At 41.5% G+C, this 26,363-nt stretch overlaps 1 protein-coding gene across 1 annotated transcript in view; it reads left to right on the forward strand.

Moving 5' to 3' along the window:
* The window catches only part of LOC135499500 (uncharacterized), a 91,316-nt gene that overhangs the window by 48,733 nt on the left and 16,220 nt on the right, over window positions 1-26,363 (forward strand). Inside the window, exon 4 of the mRNA XM_064790280.1 lies at window positions 13,447-13,534. Coding sequence (XP_064646350.1) covers window positions 13,447-13,534 — 88 coding nt within the window. The remainder of the gene's footprint in view (window positions 1-13,446; window positions 13,535-26,363) is intronic.

Consider the following 26,363-nt stretch of genomic DNA (forward strand, 5'->3'; position numbering starts at 1 on the left):
CTGGCAGCGCTGAAAAAATACATTGCATACTGTACAATACCAAATGGCACATTTTAAATAAGCGCTCATTGGACAACGTAGGGAATCACCAAAAATGACGTCATCGCTGGTCTAAATAGAAAACTACGGTGGCGCAGTAGAGCACAAGAAAAGGTTTAGCATTAACTTCGTCACGAAAGCTTCAGCAACAAAACGATTTCTCATGAATGATTTATTTGATCATCATCAGCTTGTTTCCCCTGATAGATAAAAAAATGATTTACAATTTCAATCAAAGTTTTCTATTTTGTGTATAGTCACATGTTATTTAACTGGCAAGGAGCCAAGCAGTTTTGAATATTCGCGGGAAAATACTTCGTACTTGTAAACGAGGCTATGACAATGAGTATCCTCATTCATGGCATAAACTTCATGTTTCGGTAAACATTTTCATACGATGATTTCACCTGAATTATGGTCAGGATTGAGGAATGAACAGTGGCATAATTATGTCAACCAAAAACATTGGTACTGTAGTGAACGCAAAAGGATATCAAATACCATGGAGCATGCCATTTTCATGCATAATGAACTAAACACCGGGAAGATATTAATGATATTAACTCAGCTGAGCGCCAGGCCCTTGGGCCTCTTGTTTTCTTTTTCTTTGATTATTCCCATGGGATTAATCAGTTACCGTATTGATGTCGCAACATGGTGTTGCCGCCGACCGGGTGTGAAAAGCTGGCGGTGCCTCTGCCGCTCTGGCTTCTTTGCTACAAACTCGCCTACCCCTAGGCCTAGGCTACCTCTCATGCAAACAGCAACTGCATAACTATATGAATAATGAATTGTTCATTGACCTGCCTGGTTACAATACATTACAGGGTCAGTGTGAGCAGGTGTGTGACTGTTAGCGATTCGACTATGGCTAGGCCAATAGCCTTGCGCTTATTGCTTGACCATGTCCATGTCGTCATGATAAGCGCGCAGCAGAAAAGCCGAAGCGCTACTATGGTTAACGTGCGTACGACGTATCCAATGTAAACAATGTTTCTCAAGTCCATGGATTCGTTTCAAATGGCTTAAATTTGACTTAAAATGGCCACCAGAAGAGATAAACGCGCAAATGAAGCAACTCGACTATTCTGAGCTCCGAGAGAGAACCACATGAATATTCACACTGTTTTTTAATCACACTTCAATTTCAGGGGGTTTTGATTTTTGATACTTTAGTAATAATATCCAAAAGATGCTTAAAATGGAGATAATCCTGAAATAATGAAGCAAAAGACGGGCAGGCGTTTCGAGAAAAAAAAATTTTATTTTGAGATTTCAATAAACCTTTTGAACGAATTCCAAATGGGCCGTGGTTTGATCCGAAGACACCTTAAGGAGGAATGTATGCTTTTATGGGGAAGGCCTACCATTGGTTTTGCAGATCTTCTGTTTTTTTCTAAAGAATAATTAATATTCGCTAGCAGGCTTTTTATGCTCCCAGGTATGAAGAGGGTTCTATGTTCCTCAGGTTCTTTGTTCATCAGTCTGGTGTTCATCAAGAGTCAAGGGTCTTCCAGTCTCTTGGCCTGCAAAAACCCTTTCCAACCAATTTTTTATGCATTAACCACTCGGCAACACGTTGGTGGGGGAAAAACCTGATCCCTGACCCCCTTGAATTGGTTGCCCAGGTACGACCACAAGCAATTGTCTCAAGGAAGACACCAGTACGACCTCTTGGTAGTCTTGCCAATATCATGCCAGTGAAAAGGAAGGGTAATGGTGGTTGAGGGTTGCAGTAAGGGTACCATCAAAGGAGTACCTCTTCCTCGCTCTGGGTTAAACGTGTCAAATGACTGCACCATCATGAAGGTTTGGAGGTTACACTCAAGCGCCCCGGGGTAAGCAGCTCAGAAGGACTTATTGAGAGGCCAATACGGGGGTTGAGGGGCCTTTCCCCCAATGCACTAGCTAAAACATGTCAGAAGGATGGGGGTTGGGGGGGGGGGGGCTCTCCATGTCGACAGTTGGGCGAGTTCAATAGAGCTTGCACTTTACATTAGAATCTGCCAGAGTGCCAGACTATCTAGTCCGGACACCTTTCGGGGGGGGGACATTTTCCATTTCTTTGCTGGCTATTGATGATGATGGAGTTGAGTTACTGCTAAAGAGATAAACGGAGAAAACTGTCTATCAAAACAAAAAATTGGCGGAAGGAACTATAGCAGGTTCCCAACCAGGGGGTTTGGGGAGTTTCCCCCCAACCTAAAGGCGCTGCGCGCTTACCAGGGCACTGCACTGATAATATTACCAGTAGGCCTATACGTATACGTTGACTTCCGAATTCACCGGCCATCCGTATCAGGCTGCAAGTGCAACTCTGTCAGTCATTGTCACCCAAACCAGGTCATACCAATGCTGCCATCGATTCACAGACAACTAATTGACACTTCGATGAGTATTTCCATCACCTCGACATCTAAAACTTACTGATTTTGTACGGAAAGCAAGCGGTGAACGATGTAAACATTAATGGATGACGGGGTGTAATGAAGAAGCGTGATTACCTCGTTCCGAATGCTCACCATAAGCTTAGTTGCATACAGTCATACACCTGCAATACTTCATCGATCCCAGGTTGATTATCGGCTAATGTAGCATATCATTATCACACCCCCGGATCAAACCTTACTGATCAAACCTGAAACTATCGAACTAGCACGATATTCGTTCTTTTCTTTAAATATTTGTCGATGGATTCAAATGGAATCAAATGGAATAAATTGTTTGTGGCCGATTTGCACTACTCACACGCTTCCAAAAAATCAACATTTTGCGAATGTACTGGATTTGTTGGAACATAGTAAGCTTGTCCCCTTGTACGAATGAACGTACATATGACCATAATAAATCAATATAAATAACACCCTGGAAAAGGGGCGTGGCAAAATTACATGGAAAAACGAAAAAAACAGATATATACGATGGTTTGTTGTCCAAAATCACTTCACGAGACACACCTATGATGCCAAACACAGCCAATGATGCCGATTGCGCCCGAATCGGTCAGCCCTTATGGACAAACGAGGTTATCGCAAAATGAAGTTAAAAAACCCATGCAACTTTAACGGGTCACTATAAACAGTGAGCCAATATTTGAATGCAGTTTTATGCAGAGTATGGTATATTTAGTTGGTCATATATCTGCTATATTTGGACGCACCTAGTTCCATCCCTTCATTAAGAAACATTTCAAAAATAGGTTCAAAAATCAATTTTTTTCATTTCATGTGCCTTTTCAAAAATCAAAATGGGCACATGAACTGTGCTTTATGACCATCATTTTTGGCTCACCGTAGGGGAGTCTATACAATACCGCAGTGTCCGTCGTCTGTCGTCGTCGTCCGTCGTCGTCGTATCCTGTTTCAAAAACAGTGGCACGTTTCTTAACCGCTAAGCCTATGAACTTGTAACTTTGTACACAGGACTCCCTTGGTCAGATGACCTGTGACACTAAATTTCGGTCCGATCTGATTCTTAATTTGGCCACCAGGGGGCCGAATGTAGATATCTAAAAAGTGTGATATCTCGCTTATTAATGACTTGTTTGGAATGAAATTTTTGTGGTAGGTACTCATAGCAAGGATACATCATATATTATAAGGGTTTTTAATTTGACCTACTTTTCAAGGTCACAGAGGTCAAATGGCGTAAATTGGCTGTTTCAGTGTAACTATGGCACGTTTCTTAACCACTAAAGCTATGAACTTGATACTTAGTACATATAACCCCCTATATCACATAGCCTCTGGTGCTGAATTTCAGTTTGATCTGATCCTCGACTTTGCCACCAGGGGGCCAAAAGTGGAAATCTAAAAAGTGTGATATCTCGCTTATAAGTGACTTGTTTTCGATAAAGTTTTTATGGTAGGTACTCTTAGGAAGAATACATCACATGTCTTACGAGTTTTCAATTTGACGTACTTTTCAAGGTCACAGAGGTCAGATGGCGTAAATTGTCCGTTAGAGTGTAAACTATGGCACGTTTCTTAACCACTAAAGCTATGAACTTGAAACTTAGTACATATAACCCCCTATATCACATAGCCTCTGGTGCTGAATTTCAATTTGATCTGATTCTCAACTTTGCCACCAGGGGGCCAAAAATGGATATCTAAAAAGTGTGATATCTCGCTTATAAGTGACTTGTTTTCGATAAAATTTTTATGGTAGGTACTCTTAGGAAGAATACATCACATGTCTTACAAGTTTTCAATTTGACCTACTTTTCAAGGTCACAGAGGTCAGATGGCGTAAATTGGCTGTTAGAGTGTAAACTATGGCTCGTTTCTTAACCAGTAAAGCTATGAACTTGAAACTTGGTGCATATAACCCCCTACATCAGATAACCTTTGATGCTGAATTTTGGCCTGATCTGATTCTTTATTCGGCCACCAGGGGGCCATAATGGAAAAAGGAAGAAGTGCAATATCTTGCTCATTTGAGTGAATTGTTTTCGATAAAATTTTTATGGCAGGTACTTCTCGCAAGGATACACCACATGTCCTACGATTTTTGGATTTGACCTCCTTTTCTAGGTCACAGAGGTCAAATGGCGTAAATTGGCCATTAGAGTGTAACTATGGCACGTTTCTTAACTGCTGAAGCTATGAACTTGAAAGTTGGTACATGTAACCCACTGCATCAGATAATCTCTGACACCGAATTTTGGCCTGATCTGATTCTTGATTTGGCCACCAGGGGGTCAAAACTGAAAAAGTAGGACGTGCAATATCTCGCTTATTAATGACTTTTTTTCGATGAATTTTTTATTGCAGGGACTCTTAGCAATCACACGATATTGATCTTGTTGATGTCTTAGCAATCACACGATATTGATCTTGTTGATGTCATAGGCAATTATTGGTTGGATCATAAACTTATATATACTGCCCTGTCTTATTACTTGACATCAGTACACATCTAAAAAAGTCTTCATGCCTGATTGTGTTCACCATATTTACCTCTAAATTAAGCATGATCCTGCCTGCTAAAAGATGTATACGGTGAGCACAATGGCCCCTGGCCGTTTCATTTGGCACTTGCATAGTACTTAGAGTGAGTTTGATACATAAATACGAAAATTACAAAACGAATCTGTTAAATGTCAATCTTCAACTGTGAATAAAATTAAAAATGCTAAAGATTGCTTCCTCTTTGTCCTTTGCCCTGTTCAACCACTGAAAGATTGGCGCAAGTCAGATTTCACAGGAGTAAATAAAATCTGTCATGCGCAGTCAACCATGGAAGGATTTTGAATCTACTGGTGTCAAATTAATCGAGAGAGCTTGCTCTTTAAGTACGTATGTATGTTTGAGGTAAATGCCAAAATTATAAGAGATAATACCCCTTTTTGTAAGTGTAACATTTTCATTGAGCCACTCAGTAGATCACCCGGTTGTCATTCGACAATAGAAATGTACATCTGGCTCGCGAAAATATTCTGCCGCAAAAATCTTTTGCTTTTAGCTTGAAATCCATGTCATCGTTGCCATGTTTCCACAGAGGCACTGCATACAGCTGGGCCCAACGTACGTGTATATCCCATGCAATTAGCACTTATCATACTTGAAATTGAATATGTTTATAGGCGACATTTACACTACAGTCCCCTTACACTAAGAGCTTAGAGTCAAAATAGACAGTTTAAATTTATTTAGACCATATCCACAACTCCGTGGATATGGTCTATTGTTTTTACTGAGCCGATCACCAGGACCCGAGGGATGTGGTTTTCGACACGTATCTCCGAATCTGCCACACGGAACGACCTGAAATTTGGTTAGGTTGCGTTTCATAACCTGCTAACGAACAACATGTACTTTATTTTTGCAGCCGTTGCTTACTTTTTTAGTTTTCGGGTGATTTTTGATGAAAATCGCCGGTTCTGAACCGTTCCGGTAATAGCACTGCCTCCCGCGTTTTTACCGATTAGGCAAGTTGCTCAACGTTGATCTGTCCCGACCTGAACAGGTGGGAGGATACCCGCTACATGGAAGAGCCAACAGACATTTCGTCTACGCATTCTAGACTGGGTGAGTGTGAATTTTTCGTGATTGTAATCGCCCTCAAATTTGTGTTGAAACACTGCATCAGACAAAATTAACTCATCAGAGGTCAAGAAAAGGATCTTAAGAATATATATTCGCTGTTAGTTTGGGTGATTATAGGGAGCACGTCCATCTTTTGAGGCAAACTTGTCATCTGAAAGTTTCCAGATCCCTGCAATGGCGGATATACATTCATCAAAAAAATTACGAATTCGGGCAAGTTTCATCAAACTGTGCGCCTTAAACACCTAAGAATGTCTCAAAATCACCCAGACTCTACACATGAGATATACCTTCACTGAAAATAATTGCTGAAACCTCGCTTAACGTGTCGCAAGTGCTGAAAGCAACAGTTTTGGAGATCGTTTTTCTGTACATCCTGCTCACTCCTGTAGAAATGTACAGTAAAGCATGTATACACGTGCAGTGTAAATGGACACACGAATGTACACACCTTCTGAAAATATTGTCAGCAAAGGTGATAAGTGTTTGTTCTGAATTATGACAATGAAATTCATAGACTATTAGCAGGTAGTCAGTGTCTGTTGGTCTGAATAATGAATGATAAAACTTCTGGTGAAGTTAAAATATTTCCTCGCTCTGTTTTACAGCCTGACGCAGTGACGGGGATGATCAGTATCTGTTCTGTTCTGCGACCGCATCAGTCACGGATATAGGAGCCTTGACCAGGAGGAGCTGATGAGGCAAAGTCGTATAACCGTCTTAACCTTGACATCGGTGCAGTGCTGAATTTGCTGTCCGAAGACAAACCAGTATAATATTCCAGCCGTATTTCGTTCTTTTTCACTGTAATACTTTTACTTCAAAAAGACTGAATAAATAAACCTACTGTGGCAGTTAGTTTAAAAAGATATTATTGCATGTTACGTTTTTACTCTTAGTGCTGATCGGTCATACCCCTTGGGCCTGGCCGTAACCTTGCATACTGGTTGTCTCGATGCCGTATGCTATGACCATGTATATATCTACTGGACTGGTTTGTTGCACCATGTCGAAGGAATTTTATGTAGAGATCAAGACACTTCCCTCACATCACAATCTACACCTCAAAAGAATGGTTGTAAAAATCCTTGCCATGATTCCCGGTTGCCCCTATGTTGTGACCATGCATGCATCAATGGCCTGGGATGTTGCAACCTACACTTCAAAGGAATGCGAAGTTTAAATCACATTTATTTTTTGTCCCCAGGTTGTGACTTTCCTAACAGCAATTGCAGACCATATCCCTGGTGAAAGTGTTTTGTCATCTTAAAAATGAGCACCAGGACAAAGCACCAAAAACCTGCCACTTAAGATCAGATCAGAAGTTTCCTACGTGGTGCCAGTACCCACAAGTGCTTGATTGACACCTAGATCATTTGAAGAAAAAATTGGCAGCAGAACCATGTGTGCATGGAGGGAGGTATTATAATACAAATACTGTGGAGACGCAATGTATTATTGGTCGTCCCAACATTGGGAGCTTTCATCCCCACCAGCCATATCAGATGGCCAACTGGTTTCCCTCACTCGACCAGAAACAAAAGATACGAAAGATGTTGAGATTCAGATTACATTTGCTTGTTGTCTGCTGGATTCTGACCATCCATATGCTGAGTTGTTGCAGTCCCAGAACCATCGCTAATTCTAGTATTTATGATGCACCTACTGTCACAACCTAATTCAGCTGGTTATTCAGGGTTATTTGCCTCTGATTTATCTGGTTATATCCTGGTGCAAACCTAATTTCTCAACATGACAAAATACTTTCACCAGTGATATGGTCTGCAATTTGCTGTTAGGCGAATTGCCCAATACTAGTTTTTTTTAATTCTTCACTCACAAAAATATTCTCCTGCCAATATGTCCATCATGAGGCATTTCACGAAAATTTTATACCTCAAATATTTTCTGTTTTGCTGTAACAACTGCGTGTGGCAACTGAACAGTCTGGATGCGCAAAACACTGACTTGCTCGAGGCAGGCGTACGCAAACTGATTGACAAAGCCAATGGCAAAAATTGAAGTGAGCGCTCAGCAGCTGCTCCTTCAGCTCTTCAAATCATCTGATTTTTCACCAGGATAAACCCCTCTTCAACAGCCAGGGTTTGGTAGTGCCATTCATGAAAGTGCAAGGATCGTATCGGTTGCTCTTGAAGTGAAAAGGACTGTTTCTTTGATCTGAATTCTTATGGACTTGGTATACCAAAAAAGTTCCTGAAAACCAGGAAGCGATGTTTTTACAATGTACAGGGACATGGTGTATGTACAACTAACTGTACTTCTTGTACACATGTTTGTGTTTGGGAGTTTGTTTCTGTGGAACAATGTCATATTCCAAGAATGAGCTTAACAGCATACAAGACTTGGTTGGAAAGTCGTCTATTTCATCTGAGTTGGAGAAGTGTTTAAAGGATTTAAACATTTACAAAAGGACTTCTACTCGGAGGGGTAAGCGAGCTGGCTTACATACCAAGTGTAAACCTGGGACATCAAAATCGATTACGAAACTAATGACCTGGAATGCCAGGTCAATCAAGGAAAAGGTGACGTCTCTCACTGAAGCTCGATCAGCCAAAACACTGACATTATTGTGTTAACTGAGACTTGGATGTGGGGAAATGAGTCGGACAATATCATCATCTCTGAAATAGCAAAGGATTTATCTGGATTTCATTTCATTCACGAGCCGAGAACCTCACGCCAAGGAGGTGGAGTTGCAGTTGCTTTACGAAGAGACTTTCAATTCACAAAACATCGAACTCAAACCTATCGATTCTTTGAACACATGGATGTATCTGCATGTTCACCAAGTGGTACAATGAGGATCATAGCAATTTATAGGCCGGACCCATATCCGCGAATTATGGGTGAGTTCTTGGAGGAATTTTCGACTCTTCTTGAGAGTATAGTGCCAACATCGACGAACTTAGTGATAACGGGAGACTTTAACATTCATGTTGATAAGCAGCATGAATCCCCTGTAATGAGATTTCATCAGCTGTTGGAGACATTCGGTCTCATTCAAAGTGTCAATGAGCCCACTCACATTAAAGGCCATGTTCTCAATCTTGTGGTTTCCATAGGTGACAGTGGACTTGTCTCTGACATTGTTGTTGATCCGTCCATGCCCCCAGATCATTTCGCAGTGTTTTGTTCACTTGGAGTATCCAAGCCTTTAGCTTCAGGAAAAAAGGTGATCAGCTATAGGAAGTACAAGGACATTAACATTGATGCGTTTTGTTCTGATATCGGTAACTCCTCTCTAGTGCAACAACCCAGCGATGATCTGGACTCACTCATTGAACAATATAATAGTTGTTTGAAAGACACTCTTGAGAAACATGCGCCTCTGATCACTCGTACCGTGACTGACCGTCAAAAACCATCATGGCTGACTGATGAAATAATCTACGAGAGACGCATTAGACATCGGCTGAAGCGGAAGTGGCAGAAGGATCGGATAGTGATCAACAAGCAGCTTTACCGTGCACAGAGCTGTCATGTATCTAGGATTATCCAAGACTCCAAACTGGCTGTCCACAGAGAGAAGATTGAAGGCTCAAACGGGAAAGAGCTCTTCAGTGCAGTGAATGACATCCTTGGCAAGGGTAAAAATGTGGTTCTACCAGAACATTCTGATTCTAGAGATCTCGCCGAAAACTTCAATGGTTTTTTCACCGCGAAAATCGAAAAAATCCATGATCGGCTGAAGGAGAAAAGGAAGGACAACGACATACCAAGTGAACCAGACAAGTTTTCAGTCAAGGGGCTTAGTGTGCTACAGCCATGTACCGAGGAGGAATTAAGAAAAATCCTTATGGCATCACCCGCCAAGTCCTGCCGCCTAGATCCTATTCCTACTTGGCTCCTTCGTAAATGTCTAAGTGTACTACTTCCGGTACTTGTTCGCATTGTAAACAAGTCGCTCCTACTAGGTGAAGTCCCTGCATCAATGAAGTATGCTCTGATTACACCGTTACTAAAGAAGCCATCACTTGCTCACAATGAACTGGCAAATTACCGACCGGTTTCAAACCTAACCTTCCTTTCTAAGTTAGTAGAGAGGGTGGTAGCCTTGCGGCTAAAGCAGCACATGTTGTCAGAAGGTTTATATGAGCCACACCAGTCGGCTTACCGTGAATGCCATAGTACTGAAACTGTGCTAGTGAAAGTGGTCAATGACATTCTCTGTGCTCTCGACTCTCAAAAAGAAGCTGTGCTCATGCTACTAGATTTATCGGCGGCATTTGACACGGTGGATCATGCTCTCCTCTTAAGTCGGATGCAGGACAGACTAGGACTCTCTGGGTGCGCATTGAAGTGGTTTACATCATATCTGAGTGGCCGCAAAGTCTCCATGTGCGTTAATGGATGCGCTTCAGAAAGTGTTGCATTGTCAACTGGTGTTCCCCAGGGCTCCGTATTGGGACCAGTTCTTTTCACCGTGTACACTTTGCAACTTGGTGATGTGATAAAGGTCCATGATGTGCATACCTACGAAATGTTTGCAGACGATAACCAGTTGCTTGGTGTTTTCCCCTGTGGAAATGTTGAACAGGGTACGTCTTGTGTTGCAAATGTTGAATTGTGCATTCAGAGCATTGGAAGGTGGCTCGTGGCTAACAACTTATGCTTCAACGGTCCAAAAACAGAGTTCATGGCCATCTCATCCGCCAGAAGATCTCCATCTATTACAAGTATGATTGTAGATGGTGTGGAAATAAAGAGCTCTGATTTCCTTAGGGATCTTGGTGGTTGGCTGGACAGTCATATGGACATGACTGTCCATGTTAGAAAGGTCTGCCAAGCCGCATTCGCAAGCTTGCATTCCATGGGGCGCATCCGTAAATACCTCGATGTAGCTAGCACCAAAAAGTTGGTACATGCCTTGGTTAATTCCCGGTTAGACTACAACAATGCTCTCTTGCATGGTCTTCCTAAGAAAGTCATCGCACAAATGCAAAGAGTGCAAAATTCAGCAGCCAGGCTTATTAGTCGAACGCGGAAATGGGATCACATTACACCAGTGTTGAAAGACCTTCATTGGTTGCCAGTGGCCTTGCGCATCGAGTATGAAATTATCAATCTGACACATAAGATCTTGCATGGAAGGGCACCCGTTTACCTAGAACAGCTTGTGAAACATCAGGATATTACTCATCACACGTTCTATGCATGTAAGTTCAAGAAACCTGGCCGTAAAAAGAACAAGAACAATCTTTGGTGATCGAAGTTTTTCAGTGTCCTCTGCGCGATTATGGAATAAACTTCCCAATGACATAAAGGCGATTGAGGATCAAGACACTTTTCGAATGCATTTGAAGACTTGGCTGTTCAATGGACATTATCGGTAAAAATCAGCTGTAAGCGCTTTAACTGCTGAAACGTTCTGGGAAGCGCTATATAAATGACCGACTTATTATATATTATTATGACGATTCATTGAATGATGAGAACCAGGCAAGATCATAAAAAAGCCTTACTTTAATAGCCTTAAAAATCGTTATTCTTCAGTCAACGTCAAAATTAAAAGAGCTATTTGTGATCAATGTATATTGTTTGGCAAACTGTCTCGTTCCCATTAGTGACGCTGCACAATATTTCATTGTTTATTTCTTTAGTGGAGAGGAAATATTTCGGAGATACACAAACTGAACGGCTAATCCCTTCGGTCATTAGGCCAATCTTGATAAAATGGACACACCAAAATGTCTAAAACTTCAGGTTTTTGTTGATATAAGCGACTAGCGGGAAAATGCACATGTGTTGTTATGTCACTATTGCATCTATTCGTAGTAGACTGTCGTATTTTGAGATCCCCTTTCTTTTCAACATCATCAATCATACTAGTATATCATAACCATGGATAGAGATAAGTTAGAAAACTGTGTCAACCTCCTTCAACTTTTTACTTTTCCCAAGACGGTGACTTCGCATCGTTATCTTTGACGTGGTGTATGGTCCAGAGAGGTATTGCCTTCATGTCTTATCTGTGCTGTGTGTGGCTCATGAAAACAACTGTCCATCCCAGAGAGGTATCAAACAAAAACAAAACATGCATTCCAGATGTCTTTGATGTGGCACACATAGGAGTATCAATCTACGTGTCCTTGATATGCTACACAAGTGTCTTTGCTTTGGTTTGTCTTTATTTGCGGTAATAACCGCCCATAGTGGACACTTGTTACATAAACACTCATAATACTCATTTCTAATCAAATCACTGTCTGTTGGCTTGACTTACTTCACAACTTAGAATTATGAAAATATCCTGTCTTAGCCCTATAAATATGACACACTGTGGTCATCCAAACACTTGTTTCCCTATTCATGTTCACATTGAGTAAAGCCCGCAGCGCACTAGCCGCCAACTTTGGCGACAAGAAGCGTTCAGCTGACGCCTCTCGACGCCGAAGTTGGCAGCCAGTGGATTCCGGTCAGAGCACACCTGCCCAGAATCGACATCCAGAAGCGTCTTTTCCGCCACTTTAGGCTGCCATTTTGAAATCATGTGACATCAAGACGCATACTGATTGGCCATAGCCTCGCCGCCGACGCCAATTCAGGCGGCAATCCGTAGCACACCAGGCTTCTTCTTGCGTTCAAACGCGGCGACACGCGTCAAAAATCAAACATGTTAGATATTTGGCGTCTTGTTGCGGCAAGTGGCGGCAAGTCGCGTTCGCCGACGCCGTTCTAGCAGACCAGGGAATTTTCAGGCGTTCAGGACTCTTGGGGCAAAAAACGCTTGTGAACGCCGAAGTTGGCGGCTAGTGTGCTACGGGCTTTAAGTTCCTGCCAGGAAAATGAGGACAAGGTGCCATGTCATTGGTTATGTTTAGGCAGTGAAGAGCCTCAATGCGAAAAGCTACAGATATGGGAAACGTAGACCAATGTAATGAGAATAACCCGGGATTTCGTGTCTTAAACTGTATTTTGTAACATAATGTTCCTTCTGGTGAAAGAAAACCAGAACAGATGTGGTTAATAAAAAAGTTGACCTGGGGGTGTCCATACAAATTACATCACAGCATCATTACATCATAATACCTGTCAGTATATTTAGCCTCATCTGATAGCCTAGGAATTTCTCTACATATCGATAGTACCCAGGCAAATTTTGACCCAGTGGTTTTTTGAGAAAATTGAGGCAAACTGGTGTCCATAAACTTTTGACCATGAGTGTACATGCTCTTTTGTTCTGCAGCCTGACAAAAAAACCAAAAAAAAAAACCCTTTTCCTCCCATATTTCTTACTGAGGGAGTGTAGGTGTGATATACACAGACTGCAGCCTGAGCACTCTTGCCAGTACAGTAATTGAGCTTCAGCCCTCACTCAGGTTTTTGTTTTTTTTAGGTGAAGGCTGACACAGAACACTTCAAGCAGACGCATGCCCTTGAAGAAAAAGAAACCAAACGTCAGGTTGCTCATTTAATAAACGAGGGTGAGTATCATACAGTACAACCTCTCTACTACGGATATCCATGCGACTGGGTGTTGGTGTCTGTAATAGAGAGGTTTCCTTAATAGGAAGGTTATGCCATTATTGTCCTGAAGGAGAGTCGGGGGACTTTTCGCTTGGATATGGTGTGCCGTGGGGGAGCTGTCTGGGCAATCTGCTCTTTCTGTTTTACGTGTCAAGAATGTACAGCCTCATTTCAAACCATTTACCCACTGCCCACGGTTTCTCAGATGACAATCAGTTGTACCTAGCCTTTAAACCAATGACACTTGCATCCCAGACTGAAGCAGTGGAAGCCACTGAGCAATGCATAATTAGAGCATGGTATATTGAAAATGAACTCATGATCAGTTACACTAACCAACTTTGCCATCTTTGGAACACAGCAACATCTTGGCAAGGTGAGCATTGCATCAATCAAATATGGAGGGACAGATATCCAACCAGTCTTATGTGTCCGCAATCTCGGTGCATGGTTTGATTGCAAGATGTCCGTGGAGACACAGGTAAACAAAGTGTGTGCCAAGCCCTACTTTTGTAGCGGCTTTATCGACTATCTAGTTGAGGAACTCGACTAAGTCGTGGATATTTCAAGAATTCTTTAGCTTTATGCTCTCATAACTATAATACCAATCAGGTCCATGTAAAATCTGTAAATATACAAATCAGAAGTGTGCTAAGTTTCATTACTTTACTCAAACAACAAAGCTGTGCATAAATGCACAATATTGATGAAAGTCCAGTGTATGCTGCCACCTGGGTCCAAAAATCTTACACGTAAGAGGTCTAAGGATTATGCACATGGCCTAAAATCTTACACAGAAGTGAGGAAACAGCTCTAGGGGGATCTGAAGTGAGACACCGGAGGCTGAAAACGGTCTTCAACATGACTGTGAATCTTCGCCGGGACAATGGACAAAGTCCATAATTCTGGCCAAAGGGCTTGACACCACAAAATATGGGTTCTACAGTACCAGACGTCATTTACCTCTGTGATGGTTGTAAATCTTTAACTTTGGCTCGTGAGCAAAGGCACTTGTCTTTGAAACTTTCTCTCTTTCTCAAAATCAATCTTGGTAGCATAAGGAAAGCACGAGGGTAGGTGGCCCTCAAATCAGTTTCCCTCAGAAAAACTCAAACTATGGCCAACTACACAGGACCTAAATGTTACCAATCAAATTTGGAAATTTTTTAGCTAATAATTTCTGATGTCCAACAATTTTATGTCATAGTTACCTACAATTATAAACCGTCGCTCTGTGGACTGGCGAGCACAGTTGCGTCCAAGCATAGCATTTTTTTGGGCGAATTGCACATCACAGTTGATTGTAACCACGCATAGCTTACTCTTTGACACCAGCAACTGAATTCATACTGTGTGTTACTACTTAACAACTTAGCTTATTACATGTAATTCAACTGCAAGCTAATCTCTTAAATGCTGTACTGAGTTTTGCGCGGAAATAAAAACAAATATAATCAATTATTATACTCTACGGAGCTGCAGTAAGAGAGGATGTGGGCAATTGCCGTCATCCAAAAAAATGCTGTTACACTGAACAATAGTACACGGTGCTCAGTTATAATCTTCACTTGACTTGTATTTCAATTTTATTTTTTTAATATATTTTAAAAAAAATCTAAACTTCACTTTATTGTACAAAGAACATATATACAATTAAAATACAGTATGGTGTGTGCGGTAGGAATACATATTAAAAGCCCACACCAAGATAGTTCGAGAGTACAAGAACGGATGGCAATACATAAATTACAAATTGATTTAAAACCCTTACACTTAGCATTTTCATTATACTGCATTAAAATCATGGTCTGCAGAGGGCGCACCTGCAGCAACTAGTCCAACTGCAGGTGTCCTCAACTTTAAAATAAATAAACTTGTTATGATAAAACTTCACTCCACTATACAATACCGCGGCGTCTGGCGTCCGTCGTCGTCGTCGTCAGTCGTTAACTTTTGACAAAATCGTGGCACGTTTCTTAACCGCTTGACCCAGAAAGTTCATACTTGGTGTGTGGGTACCCCTTGGCAAGACTTCCTTCAGAATGAAAACCAGCGCAATTTGACTGCTGGTCTGCCATATAGGGGGTGCTCTTTGAAAACCTATTATTTTGGTCATTTTGAAGCTTATGGTTAAAGCTAGAGCGATGAAAATTTTATGGTGGGTGTATCTAATAAAGGTACATCTCATATCACACGGGTTTTTTGATTTGACCTTCATTTCACGGTCACAGAGGTCGAACTCTAAAATTTCTTTGATCATGGCACGTTTTTAGCTCACCTCTTAGCAGAGGTGAGCTTATCCCATACCGTGGCGTCCGTCGTCGTCGTCCGTCGTCCGTTAGCAGGGCACGTTTCGTAGCTGTTAGAGCTATTGAGTTGAAACTTGGTACACATGTACCCTTATGTAATGACACCTTGGAGACTAAGTTTCGGTCCGATTCGTTTCATGGTTTGGCCACCAGGGGGCCAAACGTTAAAAGTGAAAATATGCAATATCTCCCTTAATAGTAGTCGGGAAATTTTGAAAAAAATATGGTAGGTACTTCTAGCAAAGGTGCATCATATATCCTCCGGGTTTTTGATTTGACCTCCTTTTCAAGGTCACAGAGGTCAAATGGTGTAAATTGGCCGTTAGGATGTAACGATGGCACGTTTCTAAACTGCAATGACTATTGATACCAAATTTGGTACACATTTACCCCTTAGTCAGGTGATCTCAGGGACCGAAGTTTGGTCCAATATGATTCACCACTTGACCACCAGGGGGCAAAATCCCAAAACCTTAAAAATGCGATTATTCCTTAACTTCTTGCCCGATTGCCACCAATTTGATATCATGGGTACATCTAACCACCATACAGTATATGTTACACAGGTTTGTAATTTGACCTTCTTGTCAAGGTCACAGAGGTCAAATGGCGTAAATTCGCCGTCAGGCCGTAACTATGGCACGTTTCTTAACAGCAATGACTATTGATCACAAATTAAGTACACATGTACCCCTTGATCAGGTGATCTTAGGTACCGAAGTTTGGTGCAATCTGATTTGCCGTTTGGCCTCCAGGGAGAGGGCCAAATCCTAAATTCTTCAAAATGCCATTATTCCTAGCAATGACTTGCCCGATTGGCACCAATTTTATATCATAGGTACATCTAATTCTAACAACCATTCAATGTGTCACCCGGGTCTTCTTTGATTAGACCTACTTTTCAAGGTCACAGAGGTCGAATGTACTGTAAATTGGCCATTTTGGGGAAATTGTAATTGCTTGGACCTACATCAAACCTAACACTACATGACACAATACCATGCTCTTTATCCATCTTTCCTCCACATGAGGTGAGCACAATGGCCCTGGCCATTTCATTTGCTATTGGTCATAGACTCTCTAAATTTGATATGTAGACACCTATTGGGCATCTCTACATGTTGACACAGATTTAGGTCAGTGTGACCTACTATTCAGGTATAAGTAGGTCAAGGTTAAAAAAGCCCATTTTCTTTATTCCAGCAGATTGAAGTTTGAAATGAAGTTTTAGAGGTTGGCCTGATATAGAGGTTTTGATATTAAATAGATTAATTTCGTTTGATATCACTAGGTGGCGGTATTGTGCAAAAATGTCAGTTGGTACATTGCCAGCAGTTTTGAATTTCGCGGTTCGAGGCAATCCGTCGGGGTATCCCAGATGAGCAGTGTTGTACTGCGCCTCTAGATCTGCATACTACAAGTATGGAAGACAGCCATTTTATGAATTTGAAGCGAGACAAAGAAGGAATTAAATCACCTTGAATCAATGCTAAAACTCAATCATCCGCTCCTCGGATGAGGTCGTATGTGTTGATTACATTCTTGTGATTGGTTTGAGATCATTAGTTTGTCCTCATTGCCTGTTGTTTTAGAAAATTTTGACTGTGATTGGAAGGTAAAATGAGAAACTTGTCACACTGTTCTTCGGCTTGGAATGGGGATAGTCAATGCAGAGCCAGTTGGTACAAGCTGCCTAGCGAATCGGGGTGGCGTAATAATACTGTGAAAGAACAATAAAATGATGAATTGTAGCAGTGTGTGTCAGAAATTATGTGATTTCCATTGCATTTGACGATCCCAAAGTTTCGAGAGTATGGCAAAATGGCGGCTGCCGTGAATCATTGGAGATTAGCGTCAAGCTGGAACCTTTCGTTACAATGTGGGCTTTTAAACACAAGTTAATGGTTTATAATCACCCAGACGCTACTCATTAGGTAAACCTCTACTAAAAACACTTGCTTTAATTTTTGTAAACATGTCACGAGTGCTTGAAAAGAACCATTTTTGTGATCGTTTTTCGTCGCTGTAGAAATGTACACAGTCAGAGTCAGTCAGTGTGTCAACAGTGATGATAAGAAAATGTCACAGACTGCCCTTTTGGGTCGCTGTGCAAAAACTATTGGGCCGATTTCTTCAAAGTTTGTTTTTTCTTGAATCTAATTTCGGGACCCAACACAATTTCCAGGTTACAGATTTGCAAATTGTAAAAAAAAATTGTCAACTTTGGAGCCCTTTGGGCTGGCCATTTTGGGGGAATCTGGAGGGCCCGATTTTTTTTGATGGATAGTTCTAAATGAAACTTGGCAGCTTTAAAGATACACACGAAAAAAAATTAACCTGAATATTTCAGCAAAATGCATCCAGAAATAAGCAGTACAGAGGAGAAAATGTCAATGTACACCAATACATACAAAAAAATTATTTCGTAACCATGGTTACTGAAATATGAAAATCCTCTTGGGTCCCGAAATTAGATTCAAGAAAAACCAAACTTTGAAGAAATCGGCCCAGTAGTTTTTGCGCAGTGGCCCAAAAGGGCAGTGACATTTACTTATGAATCCGACTATAGGGCTGTCTTGTAACTATGTTATTGTCTCAAAAATGAATACAAACTGCTACATAGTTACTCAGTACATCATATTCTATACTGTGCATTCCTTGCTTCAATTGTTCTTGTATCATATTTTTCAACATTTCTCTCTAATCGCAAGCCGAGGATAAATACTCCTTTCAAGATAGCGTAATCACACGCAATTCCACAGGTACATCCCATTCATTTGAAATTTCGGCCAATGACAGCAGGTTTTACAAAATGTAAATGCGCTGTTTATTTTCAATAGTCACTGAATAGCTAAGACACATGTAAACCCGTCTTAATTGGCCAGAAAACATCTCTCAGCTTCTCCCGCAAATAACGATTCACTTATTCCAACGTCAGTAACATGTGCACACGGAAAACAATACGACTAACTCCACTTTTTCAAGACAAACCACACCATCCCACAACTATTGCATGATTAACCCCTAAAAATGACAAGTTCTTCCTCATACTCTCCCTTTCTTATCGACAGGTGAGCACAATGGCCCTGGCCATTTCATTTAATTACACCATGGATGTATCAACTCGCTTATGTATTCACACCAGCCTTTCACTCCATTGAGCCCAACCAGTCAATGCTCCAAGGCTGTGTATAGCACAGGCCTTCAGCATGTGTAGGTCTGGATGTGTTGGGGTGGAGGGAGGGAGGGGGGGGCTAGGCCTTTACAGTAGGTCGGTGCTGGTGAGCCATTATCACAATACTCCGAGCTTTTAACCAAAAAAGAATTATCCTGAATGTACCCAGCCCTAACTTTAAATTTTGATTGCCTTATTATTGACTAGGCGCCCTGCATAGACATCTTAAAACCTGTGGCAAATGTGCCATCCTATGGCAATCGCGGAAGTTTACTGGTTTTATAAAAGAAAGAACCAACAACATTTTTGCAGTTGTCAGGTTGGTTAAATACAACATTCTCTGTTCAAATAGTGTTGATCACAATACGAACAGAAGTGATTTAATATTCAAGAGGCACAATATACAAGGCCCTTTTCTAACTTTATTCAGGCCTCGTCATGCTTCTGGTTATTCTCACGCAATTGAGATGGCTCTCTGCAGCCGCAGGGAGTGGAGGCATTGATTTGCTTTCGTCAGATAATGGTATTACAAGGGATATTTCATAACACACTGGTTAGTATCTACACTTTGAAAAGTTTCAAAAATAAAGCATAACAAAATTGGTAATGATTATTATCCCAAGCCTGTTCTGTTTTTAGCTCACCTCTTAGCAGAGGTGAGCTTATCCCATACCGTGGCGTCCGTCGTCCGTCGTCGTCGTCGTCGTCGTCGTCGTCGTCGTCGTCGTCGTCGTCGTCGTCGTCGTCGTCGTCGTCCGTCGTCCGTTAGCAGGGCACGTTTCGTAACTGTTAGAGCTATTGAGTTGAAACTTGGTACACATGTACCCTTATGTAATGACACCTGGGAGACCAAGTTTCGGTCCGATTCGTTTCATGGTTTGGCCACCAGGGGGCCAAACGTTAAAAGGGAAAATATGCAATATCTCCCTTAATAGTAGTCGGGAAATTTTGAAAAAAATATGGTAGGTACTTCTAGCAAAGGTGCATCATATATCCTCCGGGTTTTTGATTTGACCTCCTTTTCAAGGTCACAGAGGTCAAATGGTGTAAATTAGCCGTTAGGATGTAATGATGGCACGTTTCTAAACTGCAATGACTATTGATACCAAATTTGGTACACATTTACCCCTTAGTCAGGTGATCTCAGGGACCGAAGTTTGGTCCAATATGATTCACCACTTGACCACCAGGGGGCAAAATCCAAAAACCTTAAAAATGTGATTATTCCTTAACTTCTTGCCCGATTGCCACCAATTTGATATCATGGGTACATCTAACCACCATACAGTATATGTCACACAGGTTTTTAATTTGACCTTCTTGTCAAGGTCACAGAGGTCAAATGGCGTAAATTGGCCGTCAGGCCGTAACTATGGCACGTTTCTTAACTGCAATGACTATTGATCACAAATTAAGTACACATGTACCCCTTGGTCAGGTGATCTCAGGTACCGAAGTTTGGTGCGATCTGATTTGCCGTTTGGCCTCCAGGGAGGGGGCCAAATCCTAAATTCTTCAAAATGCCATTATTCCTAGTAATGACTTGCCCGATTGGCACCAATTTTATATCATAGGTAGATCTAATTCTAACAACCATTCAATGTGTCACCCGGGTCTTCTTTGATTTGACCTACTTTTCAAGGTCACAGAGGTCGAATGTACTGTAAATTGGCCATTTTGGGAAAATTGTAATTGCTTGGACCTACATCAAACCTAACACTACATGACACAATACCATGCTCTTTATCCATCTTTCCTCCACATGAGGTGAGCACAATGGCCCTGGCCATTTCATCTTATTTCGATAAATACTTTTCATTTGGCAACCCTAATGGTCTTGGTATGGACACTCCACTTTCAGAGCAATGTGTGGGGATCTTAGCCCGCTCCATGTCATAGACCCTGTAAGAAGCTGGGTGTTAACTGTCTTCCTGTCCCCACGGAGAGAAGATTTGGCCCCTTCTCCCCTGGTGACTCCCTTGTCTCTGACCAGCCTTTCCAGTGACCATGTGTTTGTCACTTCTATGGATAAGGATGAAGCCCTTTCTAATTCAGCTAGCTACAAACTGTGCTGAGGTGCAAAACAATGATGGAACGATCAAAATTCAACAACAAATATTTACTCTTCACATGAGGTGCACAGATGATGTACCGGGTAATAAAATTCATGCAATTATATTATTGATGAGAACAATATAGGAATTTAGGCTGATGTGTTGATTAGCTGCTAATTGCCAAACATAACAATTATTATGCCCCCGCTAAAGTGGGGGCATTATGTTCTTAGGTGGTTTCCGGCCGCCGCGTCGTCCGCCTCGTCCGCCCCACTGAATTCCAGACTATAACTCAAGAACCCCTTGCTCGGCTGACTTGAAATTTTTAGGGGGTGTAGGCCTAGTGTGTCAAAGGGTCCCTATTGTTTTTTGGCGCGTTCCAAAATCCAATATGGCTGCCAGCCGCCATCTTAGATTTTCGCATTCTGCTCGTTTACTAGAGAACCGGAGTTCCAACAGTCTTCAAACTTTTGTGGTGTGATGGTCTATGGTAGGGGAGGTTTCCTATCGATTTTGGGCCCGACCCGAAATCAAAGATGGCCGCCAGCCACCATCTTAGATTTTCGCATTCCGCTCGTTAAATGGAGAACCGGAGGTCCAACAGTCTTCAAACTTTTGTGACGTAATGATCTATGAATGGGGAGGTTCCCTATCGATTTTGGGCCCGACCCGAAATCAAAGATGGCCGCCAGCAACCATCTTAGATTTTCGCATTCCGCTCGTTAACTGGAGAACCGGAGGTCCAACAGTCTTCAAACTTTTGTGGTGTAATGGTCTATGGTAGTGGAGGTTCCCTATCGATTTTGGGCCAGACCCGAAATCAAAGATGGTCACCAGGTCCCCAACTTATGTGGTGTTATTACCTAGTGTAGGGGAGGTTCCCTATCCATTTTGGGCCCGATCTGAAATCCAAGATGGCTGCCAGGCCCGACTTGGTTTTTCGCATTCCGACATGTAACTCAAGAACCAAGTGAGTGACAGACCTGAAACTTATGTGGTGTGATGAGGTTGTGTAGGGGAGGTTCCCTGTCGATTTTGGTCCTGACCCAAAATTCAATATGGCTGCCAGCAGCCAACTTAGATTTTGGTATTCCGATTGTTAACTGAAGAACTAGAGGTTTGACACACTTCAAACTTTTGTGGTGCAATGGTCATTCAGGGGATGCTCTCTATCAATTTTGGGCGTGTTCCAAAATCCAATATGGCTGCCAGCAGCCAACTTAGATTTTGGTATTCAGATTGTTAACTGAAGAACTAGAGGTTTGACACACTTCAAACTTTTGTGGTGTAATATAATGGTCTTCAGTAGGGGAGTTTCTCTATCGATTTTGGGCGCATTCCAGAATCCAAAATGGCCTCCAGCCGCCATCTTAGATTTTTGCTGAGATGAGATAAGATAAGAGATGAGATAAATAGCCACGCATGTCTACACACAATTCCTATTCATTGATATCCGAGCATTGGATATTCTGTGACTGACACCAGGAGAAGGGATAAATAGCCTGACAGTTGTTATTTATTAGCATGTAAGCAATGGATATTCTGTGACTGGTTCTAGCAGATTGCACTAGCTACCCGGCAGTGACTAGTCTTTAACTTCCTGAGTACCAGATATTCTGTGACTGATTCCAGGCGATCGCATAATTGATGCTGTTCCAGTAACAGGGTCAACACCTTGCCCACTGATCTTCTGTGTAAATTGCTAGCAGGTAATCGCCTTGGAAATGGCAAAAACTTAAAAGATCAAGGAGATGACAACGACGAAAATAGTATAGACCACGCTTCACCTCTGTGAGTAAATGGGAAAACCAACCTCTGCTGTTCACGTGCATGTCTATTGTCAGACCAACTAGCCCAGTCAACAGCCATATTATTGTGGATGTTATTTGAGAGCCTCCACAAAATTTCATAAACAGCCACAGAGAAGATATTATCGTATTTATGCGCTTATAAGCGCACTGCGCTTATATTCGAGGTGCGCTTATAGCCACAATTTCATATTTATAGGCTAAATAATGCGCGCAATGAACATATTAACACACCGAACACACCAGAGCGGGGGCATACATTCGCAATTTGCCCCAATTGCGTTATATATTTCTAGTTTAAACCACAATTTAACTATGTGCACTCTCATCTGTTTGCAATTACTAATAAAAAAATCCATAATTAGGTTGTAATCAACGGCAATATACTGTGTAAATTGTTTCTTATGAGGTGACTCAAAAATTGATGTACACAGCATAAAGGTTTAAGCCGAATTGCGTGTTCAACAAATTGGAACGGTAGAACATGCACCACTTTGCGCGCGTGTGACAAAAAACAAGTTAGCAAAATACGAAGCATATCTCTTTTCATATAAATGTTATCTTTGACATTATATCTAAATAGTTTTATAGAGATCAGTGACTTTCAAGCAGGCGTTTGCTTTAAAACGACCGAAGAGTTTGTAACGGCCATGTTCAGCTGATCAAATAAATGTTCAAAGTCCAGTTGTGCGGAATTGGCTTGGGTGTACCACCTGGCCCAAGAGAGCTCTGTCCCAACGCGCATTACACTGAGTGCAAGTTCATTTAAAAATGTCAAAACATGTTTGGAAATATGCAGTTATCAATGAAAGTAAAGCATCATATTTATGCCACATAACAAGCATGTACAATTAGCCATGCATTTTCGGCGGTAGTGCCTTTTTTACCTACCCCCTAATTTTCTGTGCCTTTTTACTAGTGCCTTTTTCATCTGTGCTGTTTTGGCTCACCGTAGGGGAGTCCATACGATACCGCAGTGTCCGTCGTCCGTCGTCGTCGTCGTCGTCGTCGTCCGTCGTATCCTAGTTCAAAAACAGTGGCACGTTTTTTAACCGCTAGGCCTATGAACTTAAAACTTTGTACACATGACCCCCTAGGTCAGATGACCCCTGACACTAAATTTCTGTCCGATCTGATTCTCTACTTGGCCACCAGGGGGCCAAATGTGGATATCTAAAAAGTGTGATATCTCGCTTATTAGTGACTTGTTTTCGATCAAACTTTTGTGGTAGGTACTCATAGCAAGGATACATCATATATCTTACGGGTTTTTAATTTGATCTACTTTTCAAGGTTGCAGAGGTCAAATGGCGTGAATTGGCCGTTTGAGTGTAACTATGGCACGTTTCTCAACCACCAAAGCTATGAGCTTGAAACTTGGTACATATAACCCCCTATATCAGATAACCTCTGGTGCTGAATTTCAGCCTGATCTGATTCTTGACTTTGCCACCAGGGGGCCAAAACAGAATGAAACGGCCAGGGGCCATTGTGCTCACCGTATACATCATTTAGTAGGCAGGATCATGCTTAGTTTAGAGGTGAATATGGTGAACACAATCAGGCATGAAGACTTTTTTTAGATGTGTATTGATGTCAAGTAATAAGACAGGGCAGTATATATAAGTTTATGATCCAACCAATAATTGTCTATGACATCAATCAGATCAATATCGTGTGATTGCTAAGAGTCCCTGCAATAAAAAATTCATCGAAAAAAAGTCATTAATAAGCGAGATATTGCACGTCCTACTTTTTCAGTTTTGACCCCCTAGTGGCCAAATCAAGAATCATATCAGGCCAAAATTCGGTGTCAGAGATTATCTGATGTAGGGGGTTACATGTACCAACTTTCAAGTTCATAGCTTTAGCAGTTAAGAAACGTGCCATAGTTACACTCGAACGGTCAATTTACGCCATTTGACCTCTGTGACCTAGAAAAGGAGGTCAAATCCAAAAATCATAGGAAATGTGATGTATCCTTGCTAGGAGTCCCTGCCATAAAATTTTATCGAAAACAATTCACTCAAATAAGCAAGATATTGCACTTCTTCCTTTTTCAGTTATGGCCCCCTGGTGGCCGAATAAAGAATCAGATCAGGCCAAAATTCGACATCAGACGTTATCTGATGTAGGGGGTTATATGCAACAACTTTCAAGTTCATAGCTTTACTGGTTAAGAAACGTGCCATAGTTTACACTCTAACAGCCAATTTACGCCATATGACTTCTGTGACCTTGAAAAGTAGGTCAAATTGAAAACCCGTATAACATGTGATGTAATCTTCCTAACAGTACCTAACATAAGAATTTTATTGAAAACAAGTCACTTATAAGCGCGATATCAAACTTTTTAGATTTCCACTTTTGGCCCCCTGGTGGCAAAGTTAGGAATCAGATCGAACCAAAATTCAGCACCAGAGGCTATGTGATATAGGGGGTTATATGTACCAAGTTTCAAGTTCATAGCTTTAGTTTTTAAGAAACGTGCCATAGTTTACACTCTAATGGCCAATTTTCGCCATATGACATCTGCGACCTTGAAAACAAGGTCAAATTAAAAACCCGTATAATATAAAATGTATATTTGCTATGAGTACCTACAACAAAAGTTTTATCGAAAACAAGTCACTAATAAGCGAGATATCACACTTTTTAGATATCGACATTTGGCCCCCTGGTGACTAAACAGAGGGGCCAAACAGAGAATCAGATCGGACCGAAAATCAGTGTCAAGGGTCAGCTGACCTAGGGCATTCTGTGTACAAAGTTTCAAGTTCATAGCCCTAGCAGTTAAGAAATGTGCCACTGTTAGGATACGACGACGACGACGACGGACACAGCGCTATCATATAGACTCCCCTTACGGTGAGCCAAAAAGTAAGAAGTGCAATAGCCTGCTTATTAGCAAATTGTTTTTGATGAAATTTTTATGGCAGGGAACCCTAGCAAGGTTACCTCAGATGTTGCACGATTTTTCGGATTTGACCTACTTTTTAAGGTCGCAGAGGTCAAATGGCGTAAATTTGCCGTTTGAGTGTAACTATGGCACATTTCTTAACTGCTAGGGCTATGAACTTGAAACTTTGTACACAGAATGCCCTAGGTCAGTTGACCTTTTACACTGAATTTTGGTTCGGTCTGATTATTGACTTGGCCACCAGGGGGCCCAAACTCAAAACTCAAAAAGTGTGATTTCTCGCTTATTACTGATTTGTTTTTGATAAAAGTTTCATGGTAGGTACTCCCAGCAAGGATACATCACATATCTTACGGTTTTTTGATTTGACCCACCTTTCAAGTTCACAGAGGTCAAAGTTGAAAACTTTACCGTTCTTGGTACGTTTTGTCGTTGTTCAATGTAAAGAGTTTTAATTTTGTGTAATGATGCATCTAAGAAGCCACTATTTGTCAAGTTTCAGCCAGATCGGAATTCAAAT

The sequence above is a fragment of the Lineus longissimus genome, chromosome 15 (genome assembly GCF_910592395.1).
Source record: "Lineus longissimus chromosome 15, tnLinLong1.2, whole genome shotgun sequence".
Lineage (NCBI taxonomy): Eukaryota > Metazoa > Nemertea > Pilidiophora > Heteronemertea > Lineidae > Lineus > Lineus longissimus.